A 19,948-nucleotide genomic window follows, 5' to 3' on the forward strand; every position below is an offset into this window, starting at 1 on the left:
AACTAACGCACATGAACACCTGACGCACCATCACAACTAACGCACCTGAACACCTGACGCACTATCACAAATAACGCACCTGAACACCTGACGCACTATCACAACTAACGCACATGAACACCTGATGCACCATCACAACTGACGCACATGAACACCTGATGCACCATCACAACTGACGCACATGAACACCTGACGCACCATCACAACTAACGCACATGAACACCTGACGCACCATCACAACTAACGCACATGAACACCTGACGCACCATCACAACTAACGCACCTGAACACCTGACGCACCATCACAAATAACGCACCTGAACACCTGACGCACCATCACAACTAACGCACATGAACACCTGACGCACCATCACAACTAACGCACATGAACACCTGATGCACCATCACAACTAACGCACATGAACACCTGATGCACCATCACAACTAACGCACATGAACACCTGACGCACCATCACACCTAACGCACATGAACAACTGAGGCACCATCACAACTAACGCACATGAACACCTGACGCACCATCACAACTAACGCACATGAACACCTGACACACCACATGGATCTTATTTAAATGACACTGTTTTACATATTGATTTGAAATTGTTTATGTGAGTTAACTTAATATCCAGTAACATTACTGATCTGATTCTAACTGCACTGGAGCTGAACTAAACTGATGATGACATCACTGCTTTATAGTTTTGAACTCGTTCCATAATTGATTCACTTTATAATTTACGGTTATTGAACCCAACAGAATAATCACTGAACTGATTTCAACTGAATAATGACTGTTTACTGTCTTTTTTGAGCTGCTCTACAGCTGAATTGATCTCTGTTTAAACAGGAAAATAATTGTTTGCATCATTGTTTCTGTTATTTTCTATTTATAAAGCTGTTCTGAAACCATCTGTACTAAAGTGCTATAGAAATAAAGCTGACTTTTGTGTTTGTGTTGCGAATCATTAAAGGCTTTATCGTCAGCACAATAAAGCAGCATCATGAAAACATCTCTGATTCCTGACTTTAACATGAAATCCTGATTGTCACTTCACTTTACACGGTTGTACAATCTTTATAATGAATTAAATAAAAGAATAGTAAATGACAAATTTAAATAAGTTTAGTCTGTACATTTACCCTGCCTCAAACCACAACAAACTCGGAACAAATCCAGAGAGCACTTTATTCAGTTGTGTGTGTGTGTGACATTAAATTCCAAACACTTATCTCTCTAAAACACTAAAATGTTTAAAATGTCGTTTATGGTACAGCATAGAAACCCAGTGACTTCATACATGCCAGACGAGTTGTTCATACATTCCGTTTCCATCAGCTGACTGAGTTTCACCAAATGAATGATAGGGAATGTAGTACCGCAGAGTCGCAACGCCACAAGCTGATACGAGCGTGCGCGTGTTTATAGACTACATTTCCCACAAGTCTTTACGCGACAAGCCTTCCGGTCAACGTAATGGCGCTCTTAACGGATGTCAAGTGTAATTGTAGTTCTTTGCGCGGCTCACGCTGTGGTCTAACAGCGAATACGGACTACGATACCCAGTCTTCCAAGCGGCAGTGGTAAACAGAGCTGTCAAACAACATCATCGACGCCATTTCGACAACAGCCTTAAAATGGCAGCAAAATGCAGAGCGATGATCGCTCCTCACTAAATAAGAAGCGACGCGATCGCGAATTCAAACGCGTTTTAACGGACTTTCGCGCCGAGAAGATGGACATCAGAACGGCGGTGTTTAACGCGGCGAGAGACGGAAAACTGAAACTCATCCAGAAGTTGCTGAGCAACAAGAGCGCGGAGGAGCTAGAGGCTCTGGCGGAGGAGAAGACGCAGGGCGGCACGCCACTGCTCATCGCGGCGCGCTACGGGCATCTGGAGGTGGTGGAGTACCTGCTGGAGCACTGCAGGGCCGGCGTGGAGATCGGGGGATCTGTTAACTTCGACGGCGAGACGATCGAGGGCGCTCCGCCGCTGTGGGCCGCCTCGGCCGCCGGACACCTGCCGGTGGTGAAGACTTTACTGTGTCACGGGGCCTCTGTCAACAACACCACCCTCACCAACTCCACCCCGCTGCGGGCCGCCTGCTTCGATGGGCACCTGGACATCGTGCGCTACCTGGTGGAGCACCACGCCGACATGGAGGTGGCGAACCGGCACGGGCACACTTGCCTGATGATCTCCTGCTACAAGGGCCACCGAGACATCGCTAAGTTCCTCCTGGAGCGCGGAGCCGACGTCAACCGCAAGAGCGTGAAGGGCAACACGGCTCTGCACGACTGCGCCGAGTCCGGGAGCCTGGAGATCATGAAGATGCTCCTGAAGTGCGAGGCGCGCATGGAGCGGGACGGCTACGGGATGACTCCGCTGCTCGCCGCTAGCGTCACCGGACACACCAACATCGTTGAGTATCTGGTGCACCAGCCGCGGCCAAGCAGGGAGGAGCGCATCGATGCGCTGGAGCTCCTCGGAGCCACGTTCGTGGACAAGAAGCGCGATCTGCTGGGCGCGATGCGCTACTGGCGGAGAGCGATGGAGCTGCGGACGGCGGGCGAGAAAGCAGGCGGCTACTTGGCGAAACCGGCTCCGGGGCCGCCTGTGCCGGCGTACGAGTGTGCGCGCGAGGTTAGCACGGCGGATGAGCTGGAGGCGCTAATCACTGATCCGGATGAGATGCGAATGCAAGCGCTGCTAATCCGCGAACGCATCCTCGGGCCGTCGCACCCGGACACCTCCTACTACATCCGCTACCGCGGCGCCGTCTACGCCGACTCGGGGAACTTCCAGCGCTGCATTAGCCTGTGGAAGTACGCGTTAGACATGCAGCAGAGCAACCTGGACCCGCTTAGCCCGATGACGGCTAGCAGCTTCCTCTCGTTCGCCGAGCTCTTCTCCTTCGTGCTGCAGGATCGTGCAAAAGGCACGCTGTGCACCCGCGTCACCTTCCAGGACCTGATGGGCGTGCTAGGGAAGAGCGTGCGTGAGGTGGAGCGCGCGGTAGCGCAGCGCGACAGTCCGCCTGAGGCGCCGCAGTTCACCAAAGCGCTGTCCATCATCCTACACCTGCTGTTCCTGCTGGAGAAGCTGGACTGCACGCCGGAGCAGGAGCACCTCAAGCGGCAGACCGTGTACCGGCTGCTGAAGCTAAACCCGCGCGCGCGGAGCGGCTACACGCCTCTGCACATGGCCGTGGACAAGGACACCACGTCAGTGGGGCGCTACCCTGTCGGCCGCTTCCCGTCGCTAGCCGTGGCTAGCCTGCTACTAGAGTGCGGGGCGGACGTCGACTCGCGTGACTGCGAGAACAACACGCCACTACACGTATCCGCTGCTAACGGCTGCCCTGAGATCATGGCGGCGCTAATCCGAGCCGGCGCTCACTTCGACGCCACCAACGCGCAGCACAAGACGGCGTACGAGCTGCTGGACGAGCAGAGCAGTGGACGACATGCGCTACACCCGTTAAGCTACGTCACGCTACAGTGCCTAGCCGCGCGAGCCATCGAGAAACACAGACTTCCCTACAAAGGGCTGATCTCAGAGGAGATGGAGGCGTTCATCGAGCTGCACTGACACACACGCTACTGCGCACGCCATCCATGCAATAATCCTGGTGTTAGCGCTGGGACGAGCCGCGGACACCTGCCCTGGTCTCTGATTGGTTGCTATTCTTTGATTGACAGGGCTTAATGGGCCGATGCAAATTAACATGCAAATGCAAAACCTTTTCTATCAGACTCCATTAATGTCATAGCGTGTTCATCTTCCCGTCGGTGATCCTGAAGGACTCGGTGCCAAAACTAGCCTTACATCATCATCTTTTCTAACGTGTGATTTTAATGTTTTTATTGAATGACTGGCACAGTGTTTTCTTTCATCTGGGGAGTGACTGTAATATATTTAACTCTGCACTTTATCCTTCAGCTGTTTATGAATTGCTGGCGTTACACTGATATCTATGCAGTTTATGGACAGAGGAGCGTTTGAGTGACAGAACGGGCGGTCTAGTGTTTCTCTCTGCAGGGTTTTGTGGAAAAGCTTCATATGCATCGTAGTCTTATTCTGATTGCCTTTAAGTTTATTTCTTCTCGGTAAGATTTGGAATGGCTGTTTTTGTGTCGTTGTAAATGCCTCCCAAATGAAAGCACTTTGAAAATGTTTAACACTTTGTTTAAAACCAGAGACTTCAGAAACTGCAACTGATTTGGTTAATTTAAGACGGTTTACTACAAGACTAAAGGTGTGTGGTGATGCCGGAATAAAACTCAAGTGTCCCATCAAGGTTTTCCTTTTCACAGTCTCATATTTTAATATCCTGCGATGTTTCTGTCTCTGAATATCTCATGTTTCTCAGGTTACGCTGATTTACTGTTATTTCTACAGGTCATGGGTCCGATGCGAATCAGACTCCACTAATGTCATAACATGTTCAGTTTGTCTCATGAAAACACGTTAAGTTCACTAAACCAAAAAACTGTCAAGAAAATGACATTTAAGTAGGGTCTTATTTTTATATTAAACCTGTAGTCAGCATTTGCAGTGGATCAAAGTCAAGAACGGGTGTATTGTTCAAAATTCATGTATAACTTTGATGAAAGGTTTTGATCCACTTCAAATGTTGAATCCTGTATTTTTAATCAGCTTGATTTTTTTTAGTTTTTGTGTACATTTTAGTTACACTTTTAGTAATTTTTTTATGTGCTTTTGTCATTTTATTAGTTTTTTACTAATAGTTAATAGTTTTTAAGTATTTCATAAATAAGGTTTAGTTTATTTTGCTATTCATGTTTACTTATTCTTATTTCAGTTTTAGTTTTAGTGAATTTTATTAATTTCCAGTTAATAATCGTATTGCTTTTTTCAAGTTATTGTCAAGGCAAGATCTCACTGTTTTCAACTAATGTTTATTTTTTATTTTAGCTTTATTTAAATTAACCATAATGTTAAATGTTTTTTATTAGTTTTAGTTAACAATAATAACCCTTTTCCACTTTAAGAATCAAACGTTCATCATATCTCAGCAGCAACAGGAAAACAACAATCAGAAAAATAAAAGATGTCTTTTAAAAGTAAATTATAATTGTTTTAAGTACGCATCATGATATTCGTGTTTTTAATTTATTCAGATTTTAAATGACAGGAGGATTCTCATCACTGCATTACAGGACAAAGGCTTCATTTTCTTAATGCCAAATTGCTAATTTAGGCCAAGTTTGAATATTTTGTAATATTGATTCTGGGGTGAAACGATATTTATCAGAAACACCTTCTAAAGCTGAAAACTCGGGCAACAAAGGTTAGTATTGTTTTATTTTCCCGTTTTTTGAGGACATGTTGCCGTTCTGCCGTTAAAGGCTCGTTTTCTCTCGTCTGATTGCTGATAGAATCATGTCAGATTCACACACAGCGTCTCCATGTACAGTAGTCAACATTTGAAGTGGATCAAAACCTTTCATCAAAGTTATACATGCATTTTGAACTATACCCGTTCTTGTCTTAGGACAACTTTGATCCACTTTAAATGTTGACTACTGTATTTGAACATGTGGCCCAGTGTAATTCTATTGTTTTGTCCACTAAAAGTCTCTAATTTGTCTTTAATTCTCGTTATTTGATGGTAATAATGTCTTGTTTTATTTTCTCTCCAGTTGTTAGTGGAAGGCCGGTCATGTATTCTCCAGAAACCCGATCCGCTGATAGAAATAGCCGTGAGTCTCGGGTCTATTTCAGGGTCCCAGTCCCGTAAGCGGATCCGACAGATCGGGTCAGACTTTACACACACACACACACACACACTCACACACTGATGTTAATGACCGCTTTCTGTGGAAGTGTGCCTGTGAACCTGAACAGATGATGAGCCATCATATATATCAACATATGATGTGTGTGTTTAAAACCCTTCACACTGTTGTTCTGCCGCATTAAACAACAGAGAGATTTCACTGTCTGAAAAAATGTTTTTACCAAATGGTGAAACTGTTTAAAATATTATTCTTAAACCCTTGATAACTGCAAAAAACAATCATTCATGTACATATTCACAGGCTTCAGTCATTGTTTCTGTGGTTCTACATTTGATCGCTGATGTTTCTCTTCATTCTCGATTGCAGAACGAACTCCGATCCAGACGGATCTTCAGATGAAAGGTTGGCATGATCTTCATGCACTGTAGAAATGAGTTTTACATGGTGTAAATAAAACAAGTACTGGAGTTTACACTGAAAAACCAGTTCTGTACTTCAAATGTTCATGTTAAATTCAATGTGTTACTTGTGATTATTCATGAAATCTGCGTTTATACATGTGATCTCCAGTTAACTACCCATGTGATCTGGTAATCCAGCAGGTTAGTTAATGTTAGTTAAGCGGGTTAGTCAATGTTAGTTAATGTAAGTTAAGGTTAGTTGAGTGGGTTAGTTAATGTTAGTTGAGTGGGTTAGTTAAAGGTTGTATCAGTGATTTCAGGCCCCCAAAAAAAAGATCACATTCATCTAATCTTTCCTAACGATCCGCTAGCTGCCCGCCCCATAAGCAGGTCGTCAAAAAAACGCGTCTCTGTAGGCAGCCTAGGCTCTGAGATCTGCACACAAAAACAATTGTTTTCACCAACCACTCAAAACCAAAATAAATAGTGTTCCAACCAATCACCGACAGGGTTGGGGGGGGGGGGGGTGTTGTGAAGTTTAGAGCCAGCTTCTTCTTCAGCTCCGACTTCGCGTGCAGCCGTACACGAGCACAAAACCTCACAACACCCCCCTCCGTCGGTGATTGGTTGGAACACTATTTATTTTGGTTTTGAGTGGTTGGTGAAAACAATTGTTTTTGTGTGCAGATCTCAGAGCCTAGGCTGCCTACAGAGACACGTTTTTTTGACGACCTGCTTATGGGGCGGGCAGCTAGCGGATCGTTAGGAAAGATTAGATGAATGTGATCCTTTTTTTGGGGGGGCCTGAAATCACTGATACAACCTTTAATGTGAGTTAAGCGGTTTAGTTAATGTGAGTCAAGTGGGTTAGTTAATGTGAGTTAAGCGGGTTAGTTAATGTTAGTTAAGTGGGTTAGTGGGTTAATGTGAGTTAAGCGGGTTAGTTAATGTGAGTTAAGTGGGTTAGTTAATGTGAGTTAAGTGGGTTAGTTAATGTTAGTTAAGTGGGTTAGTGGGTTAATGTGAGTTAAGTGGGTTAGTTAATGTGAGTTAAGTGGGTTAATGTGAGTTAAGTGGGTTAGTTAATGTGAGTTAAGTGGGTTAGTTAATGTGAGATAAGCGGGTTAGTTAATGTTAGTTAAGTGGGTTAGTGGGTTAATGTGAGTTAAGCGGGTTAGTTAATGTGAGTTAATGTGAGTTAAGTGGGTTAGTTAATGTGAGTTAAGTGGGTTAGTTAATGTGAGTTAAGCGGGTTAGTTAATGTTAGTTAAGTGGGTTAGTGGGTTAATGTGAGTTAAGCGGGTTAGTTAATGTGAGTTAAGTGGGTTAGTTCATGTGAGTTAAGTGGGTTAGTTAATGTGAGTTAAGCGGGTTAGTTAATGTTAGTTAAGTGGGTTAGTGGGTTAATGTGAGTTAAGTGGGTTAGTTAATGTGAGTTAAGCGGGTTAGTTAATGTTAGTGGGTTAGTGGGTTAATGTGAGATAAGCGGGTTAGTTAATGTGAGATAAGCGGGTTAGTTAATGTGAGTTAAGTGGGTTAGTTAATGTGAGTTAAGCGGGTTAGTTAATGTGAGTTAAGCGGGTTAGTTAATGTGAGTTAAGCGGGTTAGTTAATGTGAGTTAAGCGGGTTAGTTAAGGTTAGTTAATATAGTTAGTTAAGGTTAGGCATGATGGGGTTTGTGCTTCTGTAATTACTGATAACGTCACTTTATATTCTGTTGTAAAGCTGCATTAGCCAGTATCTCAGTCACTCCAAAAAATATTTAGCTCTAAATTTAAGATTTATGTATTTAGTTTGTATTTCAAATTTCCATGCATTTGGGTTACATGGTTTGAACATAAAATAATAAACTTAATGCATTGCATATTTATCAGTCATGCATAAATGAAACGAGTCAGATTTCTGTAAAAGTACTGATTAACTGAATGTGTTTTAAATATAACAGGTTTATTTATTTATAAATCCATTTTGTGTCAATCACATCAATTTTAACTGATTGAATAATGCTTGTTTCACAGTTAGCCCCGAACAAGTTTGTTTTACAATGAGTAGATTTATGCTGATTTTAAGCAATATGAATAGATGCATTTTGAAAATATGATTATCAAATGCAAACCAAGAACTCTGACCATTTTGGATAGCTGTGGAACAAACAATATTCAGTTATTAGAAATGTACGTGATTGAAACAAAAGTTGGATTTATCATAAATGTATAAACCTGGTCATTGTGATTTTAAAAGGCATTCAGTTTATTACACTAATACAGAAGTCTTGCCTGTTTCTTGACACATGCATCACATGCACTTGTGTTAAAGCTGTGTAATCCAAATGCATGGAAATGTTATATTCAGTTGAAATGTATAAATGTTAGACTAGTGACCCTCAAATCGTGTAATAACACAATAGAGCCCATTATGACATGAGGCCCCAGCTCGAGTGACGTCACGCGCGTGTCCGCCAGCAGAGGGCGCGCGCCTGCAGGAGCAGCGGGTCTATTGTGCGATTCTGAGGTGAAATAGAGCTTTTGTTATTTGTGTTCATCTCTGAGAAATCATCTCCAAGCTCAAATCCAGTGTAAGAAATCAACTTCTTTCTTATTACGACCTGACATTTGCAGCAAGTTACACATTTTTTTCTAACTTTAAACACAATATCGCGTCGATCGTCCACGAGAATAGAGCAGAACATGTTTTAAACCGTTTTTACTGTTATTTAATATTTAACACACACACACACACACACACACACACACACACACACACACACACACACACACACACACACACATATATAACATATGTTATGTTATAATTCCCTATGTTTAAATATCCGGGTCAATTTATCATAAAATCATGCTTTTCTAATTCATATTTATGACATGGCAGCATAAAGAAATGATGACATACTAAATCGAAAAGTCAGTCATGGAGAGAGCTTTGTTGTTTGTGTTCAATATTTGTGTTCATCTCTGAGAAATGATCTCAAGCTCAAATACACATTTTTCTAACTTTAAACACAATAACGTGTTGTCCACGAGAATAGAGCAGAACATGTTTTAAACAGTTTACTGCTATTTTATTGAACACTGAACAGGCTATATGTTATAAGCTGGGTCGTTTATGTCAAGTTGTCACAAAATCATGCTTTTCTAAATCATAGTTCAATTATGACAGACTAGGCTACTCAATCGAAAAGTCAGTCATGGCATAAAGTCTTATTCTAACTTTGTATGTCATAATTAAGATTTGCATGCTATTTTTCCTCATGATGTGCTGATTATGAGGTAAAAGCGTTATTGTTTTCTTCATGAGGAAGATCATCTTCATCTGAGACGCTCCATTGTTTCTGCAGGAGTCCGAGCGGCCGTGCACGCGCTCTCCGTGACGTCACCGCTGCGAGGAGGGCGCGCGCACGAGCAGGAGGAGGAGGAAGGTACCGAGGAGGAGAGGCTGGTGCCCGCGAGCATCGATGACATCAACGAGCTGAAGATCCTGCGAGGCTTCTGGGAATGGAGATCCGTGTTTCTGCTGATAGCGGAATATGAGGCTCGAGTCTCGATGCGCGCCACCTTCCCGCAGGTAAACGCGCGTGACTGGCGAATGCGTGAGAGTGAAGTGTGCATGATCTGCTGAGCGAGAGATACAGGAGTATACGAGGAGCACCCGGAGGAGCACTGGGCTCGGCTGCTGGTTAGTCTGGGTTCGGCTCGGGGCTGGTACTGTGCGGGTGTGTGTGTGTGTGGAATATTGCTTATTAAAGTGAATATCGTGGTTATTCTCTGGTTTGGCTCGTGCGGATCCAGACGCGTTTGCGCCTTTGTTCGGGTTTCGCCTTGCTCTCTCTCTCCTGGTCCATATTTGAAACACTGAGAGGAAAAGCAGTGAATCCCGTGGGAAGGAGGAGAATGGAAGCGAGATCTGTGTTTTCTGGGCGATGATGAGAGAACCTGCGATATTGGCAGATCTATATATGAAGGAAAATTACTGAGGGACTCCTGCAAACAAAGCCTGTGCGCGCGCACTGAAATATTACATTATTATTGTCTGGTTGATACATAAAATAAGTAGCACTGATGATCAAAATATTTCCGGCACAAAGAATATCATTTCTACTGTTGTTAAATTGCACGAACGCTGCTCTTGAAGTCAGTTTTAATGAGCTTTTGTAAAAAATGACTGAATTGAACTCAAATATTATTTTTTTTTTGGTTATTTATTGTTTGTTATCATTTGCTGAGGGAAAAGAAAAAAAGCACAATAATGTGTGGGCGGTTGCCAGGGTGTTGCTAAGGTGTAGGGTTTTTGTAGTGTGTTTTTGTAGTGCTTCTAGAGATGATTCTGGTTCTGATCCACAGCACAGATCTCACTGGCTTCTCATCATGATCTCAGCTGTGTCTCAATGATATAAACCGCCGTTTAAGTCAAGTCACCTTCATTTATATAGCGCTTGTAACAATATAGATTGTTTACCCACTTCCTGTTCGTCATTTCAAGCAGCGTCGGGTTTTGATATGACTTTATTCTGTATTAAACCTTTGAGACTGAGAAATGAAATTCTTATGTTATGCACAGAAAATACACAGTCAAAATCATTGTGGTTTCTAAAGTGTGTAGAAGAATATCAAAATAACTATTTTTATAACCTTTATCAAGAGAAAAGGTGTACAGTGTCTGTTTTTAAATAGATTAATCGCTTTAGAAACACTGAAAGTGTTTTCACAGTTTTCACATGGTGGACAATAAAACAGGTGAACTAATCCCACAGACGCACATTGAATAATTTCTGGACTGTAAGAAACCACCTAGAGCACCTTAGCAACACCCTGACAACCACCCAGAGCACATTACCAACACCCTGACAACCACTCAGAGCACCATGGCAACACCCTGACAACCACCCAGAGCACATTACCAGCACCCTGACAACCACCCAGAGCACATTATCAACACCCTGACAACCACTCAGAGCACCATGACAACACCCTGACAACCACCCAGAGCTTACCAGCACCCTGACAACCACCCAGAGCACATTACCAATACCCTGACAACCACTCAGAGCACCATGACAACACCCTGACAACCACCCAGAGTACATTACCAGCACCCTGACAACCACCCAGAGCACATTACCAACACCCTGACAACCACTCAGAGCACCTTAGCAACACCCTGACAACCACCCAGAGCACATTAGCAACACCCTGACAACCACCCAGAGCACATTACCAACATCCTGACAATCACCCAGAGCACATTACCAACATCCTGACAACCACTCAGAGCACCATGGCAACACCCTGACAACCACTCAGAGCACATTAACAACACCCTGACAACCACCCAGAGCACATTACCAACACCCTGACAACCACTCAGAGCACCATGACAACACCCTGACAACCACCCAGAGCACATTACCAGCACCCTGACAACCACCCAGAGCACATTACCAACACCCTGACAACCACTCAGAGCACCTTAGCAACACCCTGACAACCACCCAGAGCACATTACCAACATCCTGACAACCACTCAGAGCACCATGGCAACACACTGACAACCACCCAGAGCACATTACCAACATCCTGACAACCACCCAGAGCACATTACCAACACCCTGACAACCACCCAGAGCACATTAGCAACACCCTGACAACCACTCAGAGCACCATGGCAACACCCTGACAACCACCCAGAGCACATTACCAACATCCTGACAACCACCCAGAGCACATTACCAACATCCTGACAACCACTCAGAGCACCATGACAACACCCTGACAACCACCCAGAGCACATTAGCAACACCCTGACAACCACTCAGAGCACCATGACAACACCCTGACAACCACTCAGAGCACATTACCAACACCCTGACAACCACCCAGAGCACATTACCAACACCCTGACAACCACTCAGAGCACCATGGCAACACCCTGACAACCACCCAGAGCACATTACCAACACCCTGACAACCACCCAGAGCACATTACCAACACCCTGACAACCACTTAGAACACCATGGCAACACCCTGACAACCACTCAGAGCACATTACCAACACCCTGACAACCACCCAGAGCACATTACCAACACCCTGACAACCACTCAGAGCACCATGGCAACACCCTGACAACCATTCAGAGCACCATGGCATTGTGCTGTTTTTTCTTCAGAAAATGGATGGAAAAAGGCTTAATATTGCATGTACAAAATTGATATTGAACGTTGCTAGCAGCACGGCTTTCTTTTTATCAACAGCTCATTAGAGAGCAGCTGTGCTCACAGAAATACATGCATTGCTGCGGTTTAATAACAGTAGAAATGATATTGTTTGTGCTCATATCACTGTATTAAACCTCAATGATCATCCTTCTGTAATCTCTCATGTCCAGTCAGACGCACTGATGAGGAAATGGTTGTAATTCTCCTGGTCCACAGCTCATGTTTTCATCTTCTGCTGCAACATTTCAGTGGTTTTGTGATCCAAACGTATTTTACTTTATTTTAATGCTCACATGTGCAGGCAGTGTTTAATCTTTCTAAGATGCTGTGTGTGTGTGTGTGTGTGTGTGTGTGTGTGTGTGTGTGTGTGTGTGTGTGTGTGTGTGTGTGTGTGAAGGCTCTAGTGAAGGTTTAAGTAGGTTACAGCTCTCGCCTGCGGTGGTTAGTATCTCTCAGGCTGATAACACAACCTGACTGTCCTGCTAACATGTTCTGTGCTTGAGCTGTGAGACAGGTGAGTGTTAAGACAGGATAATGGTGAGACAATAGTGAGACAGGTCAGCGGTGAGACAGGTGAGCAGTGAGACAGGATAATGGTGAGACAGCAGTGAGACAGGTCAGTGGTGAGACAGGTCGGCAGTGAGACAGGATAATGGTGAGACAGGTGAGAGTGAGACAGGTCAGTGGTGAGACAGGTCAGCAGTGAGACAGGATAATGGTGAGACAGGTCAGCAGTGAGACAGGATAATGGTGAGACAGGTGAGAGTGAGACAGGTCAGTGGTGAGACAGGTGAGTGGTGAGACAGTTCTGCAGTGAGACACATCAGTGGTGAGACAGAATAATGGTGAGACAGAATAATGGTGAGACAGGTTAATGGTGAGAGAGATGAGTGGTGAGACAAGTCAGTGTGAGACAGAATAATGGTGAGACAGGTTAATGATGAGAGAGATGAGTGGTGAGACAAGTCAGCGGTGAGACGGGTGAGTGGTGAGACAAGTCAGCAGTGAGACAGGTCAGCGGTGAGACATGATAATGGTGAGACAGGTTAATAGTGAGACAGGTCAGCAGTGAGACAGGTTAATGGTGAGACAGGTGAGTGGTGAGACAGGTTAGTGGTGAGACAGGTGAGTGGTGAGACAGGTCAGCAGTGATACAGGTGAGTGGTGAGACAGGATAATGGTGAGACAGGATAATGGTGAGACGGTCAGCAGTGAGACAGGATAATGGTGAGACAGGATAATGGTGAGACAGGTGAGTGGTGTGACAGAATAATGGTGAGACAGGTCAGCAGTGAGACAGGTTAGTGGTGAGACAGGATAATGGTGAGACAGGTCAGCAGTGAGACAGGATAATGGTGAGACAGGTGAGTGATGAGACAGGATAATGGTGAGACAGGTCAGCAGTGAGACAGGATAATGGTGAGACAGGTGAATGGTGAGACAGGATAATGGTGAGACAGGTGAATGGTGAGACAGGATAATGGTGAGACAGGTGAATGGTGAGACAGGATAATGGTGAGACAGGTGAATGGTGAGACAGGATAATGGTGAGACAGGTGAGTGATGAGACAGGATAATGGTGAGACAGGTCAGCAGTGAGACAGGATAATGGTGAGACAGGAGAATGGTGAGACAGGATAATGGTGAGACAGGTGAATGGTGAGACAGGATAATGGTGAGACAGGTGAGTGGTGAGACAGGTCAGCGGTGAGACAGGTGAGTGGTGAGACAGGTCAGCGGTGAGACAGGTGAGTGGTGAGACAAAAGTAAACAAGACAGAACTAGGTTCATTTGACTTTCCAAATGATTTGAACATAAATGCATGTTCTTGATAGTTTTGCACTGGTGACAATTTGTCCCTCGCGCTGGGATCTGTGATTGCTTTTCGGATCCGACCTGCGGCCCTGATGCGGCTCTGATGCGGCCCTGATGCGGCCCTGATGCGGCCCTGATGCGGCCCTGATGCGGCCCTGATGCGGCTCTGATGCGACCCTGATGCGGCCCTGATGCGGCCCTGATGCGGCCCTGATGCGGCCCTGATGCGGCCCTGATGCGACTCTGATGCGGCTCTGATGCGGCCCTGATGCGGCCCTGATGCGGCCCTGATGCGGCCCTGATGCGGCTCTGATGCGACCCTGATGCGACTCTGATGCGGCTCTGATGCGGCCCTGATGCGGCCCTGATGCGGCCCTGATGCGGCCCTGATGCGACCCTGATGCGGCCCTGATGCGGCCCTGATGCGGCCCTGATGCGGCTCTGGTGCGGCCCTGGCACTCGCTGGCATATTAAGCTTTCAGTCCTGAAGGAACTTGTCATTAGTAGATGAGCTAAGGAAATAAACTGGCTGTAAATGTTTATAAACCGTGTTGGTCTGGTTCTCAAGATATGCTCACACGCTCTCTTCCTCCCTCTCCTCCTGACTGCTCTCCTCACTGTGCTCTTTACTCTCGAACATGGCAGATGATGATGATGATGATGGTTTATTATTTTATTAATAGCAGTGCAACAGATCTCCGTTGATATTCCCGCTCTATAATAACACTAATAACACTAATATTCCCGCTCTATAATAACGCTAATAACACTAATATTCCCGCTCTATAATAACGTTAATATTCCCGCTCTATAATAACGCTAATATTCCCGCTCTATAATAACACTAATATTCCTGTCTATAATAACTCTAATATTCCCGCTCTATAATAACACTAATATTCCCGCTCTATAATGACATTAATATTCCCGCTCTATAATAACACTAATATTCCTCTATAATAACATTAATATTCCCGCTCTATAATAACACTAATATTCCCGCTCTATAATAACACTAATATTCCTCTATAATAACGCTAATATTCCTCTATAATAACACTAATATTCCCGCTCTATAATAACACTAATATTCCCGCTCTATAATAACACTAATATTCCCGCTCTATAATAACGCTAATATTCCCACTCTATAATAACACTAATATTCCCGCTCTATAATAACACTAATATTCCCGCTCTATAATAACACTAATATTCCCGCTCTATAATAACACTAATATTCCCGCTCTATAATAACACTAATATTCCCGCTCTATAATAACACTAATATTCCCGCTCTATAATAACACTAATATTCCCGCTCTATAATAACGCTAATATTCCCACTCTATAATAACACTAATATTCCCGCTCTATAATAACGCTATATAACTATGAATATTAGTGTTATTATAGAGCAGGAATATTAGTGTTATTATAGAGGAATATTAGCGTTATTATAGAGCGGAATATTAGTGTTATTATAGAGCAGGAATATTAGTGTTATTATAGAGGAATATTAGCGTTATTATAGAGGAATATTAGTGTTATTATAGAGCGGAAATATTAGTGTTATTATAGAGCGGGAATATTAGCGTTATTATAGAGGAATATTCGTGTTATTATAGAGCGGGAATATTAGTGTTATTATAGAGGAATATTAGTGTTATTATAGAGGAATATTAGCGTTATTATAGAGGAATATTAGTGTTATTATAGAGCAGGAATATTAGTGTTATAGAGCGGGAATATTAGCGTTATTATAGAGGAATATTAGTGTTATTATAGAGGAATATTAGCGTTATTATAGAGGAATATTAGCGTTATTATAGAGGAATATTAGTGTTATTATAGAGGAATATTAGTGTTATTATAGAAGAATATTAGGTAGAGGTCGACCGATATGGGTTTTTTTAGGCCGATGGCGATCTTTTGAAATCCGGGTCGGCCGATGGCCGATTAATGCTGCCGATTTATTTTGGCCGATATTTGGCCGATTATGTGCTTGTTTTTAACCTCTGTTTGAAAGATAAAATGTAGGCCTAACACAAATAATTACTTACGATAGACAAGATTTCTCAACAAAAACATTTATTGAACGCTTGACCAATCTGCACTTGTACAAAAGACAAAAAGACCTTGAGATATGTTTGGTAATTGTACCTGAATGAATTGAAAATTAATTTGCTACATTTCAGATTAATATATTTTTTTTCCTTAAAATTTTAATTAACAGTAACTTAAACAATTTGCAGTTTGAATGATGTTTTGTATAAACAAAATGACGGTGTATGTTTTTATGTTTCCCACTGTTCGATCGCATCTGCGCCTCACACACACACACACACACACACACACACACACACACACACACACACACAAAAAAAAAAATATAAGTAAACACTTTGCGACTTTAAACACATGCGACTTTTCGATCGCGCCCGCGCCCCTCTCTCTCACACACACACACACACAATCTTTACATCGCAGCCTGCTTCAGAGCTAAGGCGGAGCTACAGATTAGGTGTCCCCAAAGAACCCAACAGTAGTTCCGCATTACATCAGAGGTGGGACAAAGTCATTGTTATGCAAGTCACAAGTAAGTCTCAAGTCTTTGCCCTCGAGTCCCAAGTCAAGTCGAGTCAAAGGTGAGGCAAGTCCCGAGTCGAGTCAAAAGTCAAAGCCAACAAGTCTCAAGTCGAGTCCAAAGTCCTACCATTTTAGTTTCGAGTCATTTCAAGTCTTCTTACCACAGAAATAAAATTTATACAAATCATGTATGTCTGTAAGATTTGTATTTATTTAAACCTCTTTTTATACAATGACATTAATCAAATACAGTAAAAAACTGAAAATTTAATTTTCACAAAAAATGCTTGTATTTCAACAGCATATTGCACTAGAACAATGCACAGCATGCAGCTTCAGTCCTGTATTGTATTGACCTCATATTGCAAAACAGTTTAACTTTCATATAGACATGGGTCGTTTTAGCCTAAACCTTTTTAAACATGTCATTAATAAAATCCTCACTCCTCAAAATTATCACTTCTGAAAAAATGGACCAACCTGATAATATAATTGGAATGCCTCCATGACTGGTGTGTATGAGAGAGAGAGAGAGAGAGAGAGAGAGAGAGAGAGAGAGAGAGAGGAGAGAGAGAGAGAGAGAGAGAGAGAGAGAGAGAGAGAGAGAGAGAGAGAGAGAGAGGCGTCTATTGGGGACTCGGCTATTATTTGAAGTTTTACGGTAGGCTACATCCGATAAGGTGCTTAGCATTCGTTCAAAACTTACCTTTTTTCTTTGTGCAACTTCATGCAACTTTTTATAGCCAAACGAAACTTCCTTCGGTATCATTTTGCCAACTGGCGCGTTGCGCTTCATTGGTTGTCTTGCAATGTGCCTGCTTACACCGTTTCACACATACTCCGTGTGCAGTGCGTATGCGGTGCGTGTTGAAGTGCGCGGTGTGTTGCAGTGCGTATGCGGTGCGTTTTGCAGTGCGTATGCGGTGCGTGTTGAAGTGCGCGGTGTGTTGCAGTGCGTATGCAGTGCGTTTTGCAGTGCGTATGCGGTGCGTGTTGAAGTGCGTGGTGTGTGTTGCAGTGCGTATGCGTAGGGCTGGGCGATAAAACGATAACGATATGTATCGCGATAGACACGTAATCAATATCAATAAAAAATGCGTTCGATAAAACGTTCGATATATATATATATATATATATTTTTTTTTTTTTTCGTTAGAAGAAACCAACAAAGCAAGTTTGATTGCATGAACAAAGGCACTCACTCTCTAGTAACTAGATAAAACAGAAAAAGTCAGCTCGCCTGACTTAAAGTCTGACCGTAGTCAGACCAATGTCGTCTGCAGATTATGCAAGACCGTCGTCAGTTTCTCTGTTATTCGCGTTCTGATCATAAAATGGTTCTGATGCGCTGTTCTAGCGTGTGCGTTTCTCAGCGCGTACATGTGAAGCTCGCATGCTCTAAAAGCCTGTCTACCAGCGCCTCAATACTGGACTAAGTTATATTTCGAGTCTTATTTTGCTAATACTGTTATATACACACAAGGTTTACATAAACTAGTCGGATATGTCTAAAGTGAAAGGAAACTTGAGAAAATTGAGAGAAAATCTGCTTGTCAAATGCGTGTATAATAGACGCGTCGCGCGCAGCTTTTAAAGAGACAGTAATAGTAAACACGCTGCCGCTTGTCCTTAAAGGGATAGTTCACCCAAAAATAAAAATTATCTCATTATTTACGCACTCTAATGTTGTTCCAAACCTGTATTAATTGCCTTCTAATATTTTCTAATATAAATATTTTGAAGAATGTGGGTATCCAAACAGTAGCTGGTCCCCATTGACTTTCATAGGAGAAAAATATACTATGGAAGTCACTCTGGTACATCAACTATTGGTCATTCTTCCAAATAACTTTTATTTTCAACAGAAGAAAGAAACTTATTCGAGTTTAAAACACTGTGAGAGAGTAAATTATGAAAATTAGAATTTTTAGGAGAACTATCCCTTTAATGTTAATAAAACAACAAAATGTAAAGAGAAAATCACTCACTGCTCTTGACTAATAACTTTATTAATAGCTTTAATAAGTATCAATGTATAATTTATAGAAAATAGAAAGAAATAGATTTATAGAATTTATAGAAAGAAATCGTAATATTATATTTTTGCCATATCGCCCACCCCTTTATAAAGCATTTCTTACGTATTCTTTAATTTTGCACCTAAATGTTAAGAGATAATTGTTAAGTGTTCATTGTGATTTTAGACTTTTGAGTTTTCCATGGTCGTGTTGACATTTCTGCCTTTATAACTGATGGGATTATAATCAGAGGTAGGTTAAGTTTAAAATAAAAAATCTTTAAATGTAATATATTTGTCTCCTGGACTGGTCCTTATTTTAAATATGTTATAAAAAAATTCAATAATTATCGATATCGACCGATATGAAACACTTATATCGTGATACAGTTTTCAGCCATATCGCCCAGCCCTACGTATGCGGTGCGTGTTGAAGTGCGTATGCGGTGCGTGTTGAAGTGCGTGGTGTGTGTTGCAGTGCGTATGCGGTGCGTGTTGAAGTGCGTATGCGGTGCGTGTTGCAGTGCGTGTTGAAGTGCGTATGCGGTGTGTGTTGCAGTGCGTATGCGGTGTGTGTTGCAGGGCGTTTGCGGTGCGTGTTGCAGTGCGTGTTGCAGTGCGTGTTGCAGTGCGTGTTGAAGTGCGTGGTGTGTTGCAGTGCGTATGCGGTGCGTTTTGCAGTGCGTATGCGGTGCGTGTTGAAGTGCGTGGTGTGTGTTGCAGTGCGTATGCGGTGCGTGTTGAAGTGCGTATGCGGTGCGTGTTGAAGTGCGTGGTGTGTGTTGCAGTGCGTATGCGGTGCGTGTTGAAGTGCGTATGCGGTGCGTGTTGCAGTGCGTGTTGAAGTGCGTATGCGGTGTGTGTTGCAGTGCGTATGCGGTGTGTGTTGCAGTGCGTATGCGGTGCGTGTTGCAGTGCGTGTTGCAGTGCGTGTTGCAGTGCGTATGCGGTGCGTGTTGAAGTGCGTGTTGCAGTGCGTATGCGGTGCGTGTTGAAGTGCGTGTTGCAGTGCGTATGCGGTGCGTGTTGAAGTGCGTGTTGCAGTGTGTATGCGGTGTGTGTTGCAGTGCGTATGCGGTGCGTGTTGCAGTGCGTGTTGCAGTGCGTGTTGCAG

General features: G+C 43.3%; 2 protein-coding genes across 2 annotated transcripts in view; both read left to right on the top strand.

Moving 5' to 3' along the window:
• The first annotated feature begins 1,621 nt into the window (after positions 1–1,621).
• fem1a (fem-1 homolog a) lies at positions 1,622–4,317 on the top strand. Its single transcript, XM_081375393.1, has one exon. The coding sequence runs from the start codon at positions 1,666–1,668 to the stop codon at positions 3,607–3,609; it is 1,944 nt and encodes a 647-aa protein (XP_081231519.1). The 5' UTR covers positions 1,622–1,665; the 3' UTR covers positions 3,610–4,317.
• Positions 4,318–9,631: 5,314 nt separating this feature from the next.
• The window catches only part of ptprsb (protein tyrosine phosphatase receptor type Sb), a 148,196-nt gene continuing 137,879 nt past the window's right edge, over positions 9,632–19,948 (top strand). The window contains exon 1 of the mRNA XM_081375411.1: positions 9,632–9,764. The gene's annotated coding sequence lies outside the window, so the exon portion shown is untranslated. The remainder of the gene's footprint in view (positions 9,765–19,948) is intronic.

Source organism: Scardinius erythrophthalmus (assembly GCF_964197995.2).
Source record: "Scardinius erythrophthalmus genome assembly, chromosome: 9".
Lineage (NCBI taxonomy): Eukaryota > Metazoa > Chordata > Actinopteri > Cypriniformes > Leuciscidae > Scardinius > Scardinius erythrophthalmus.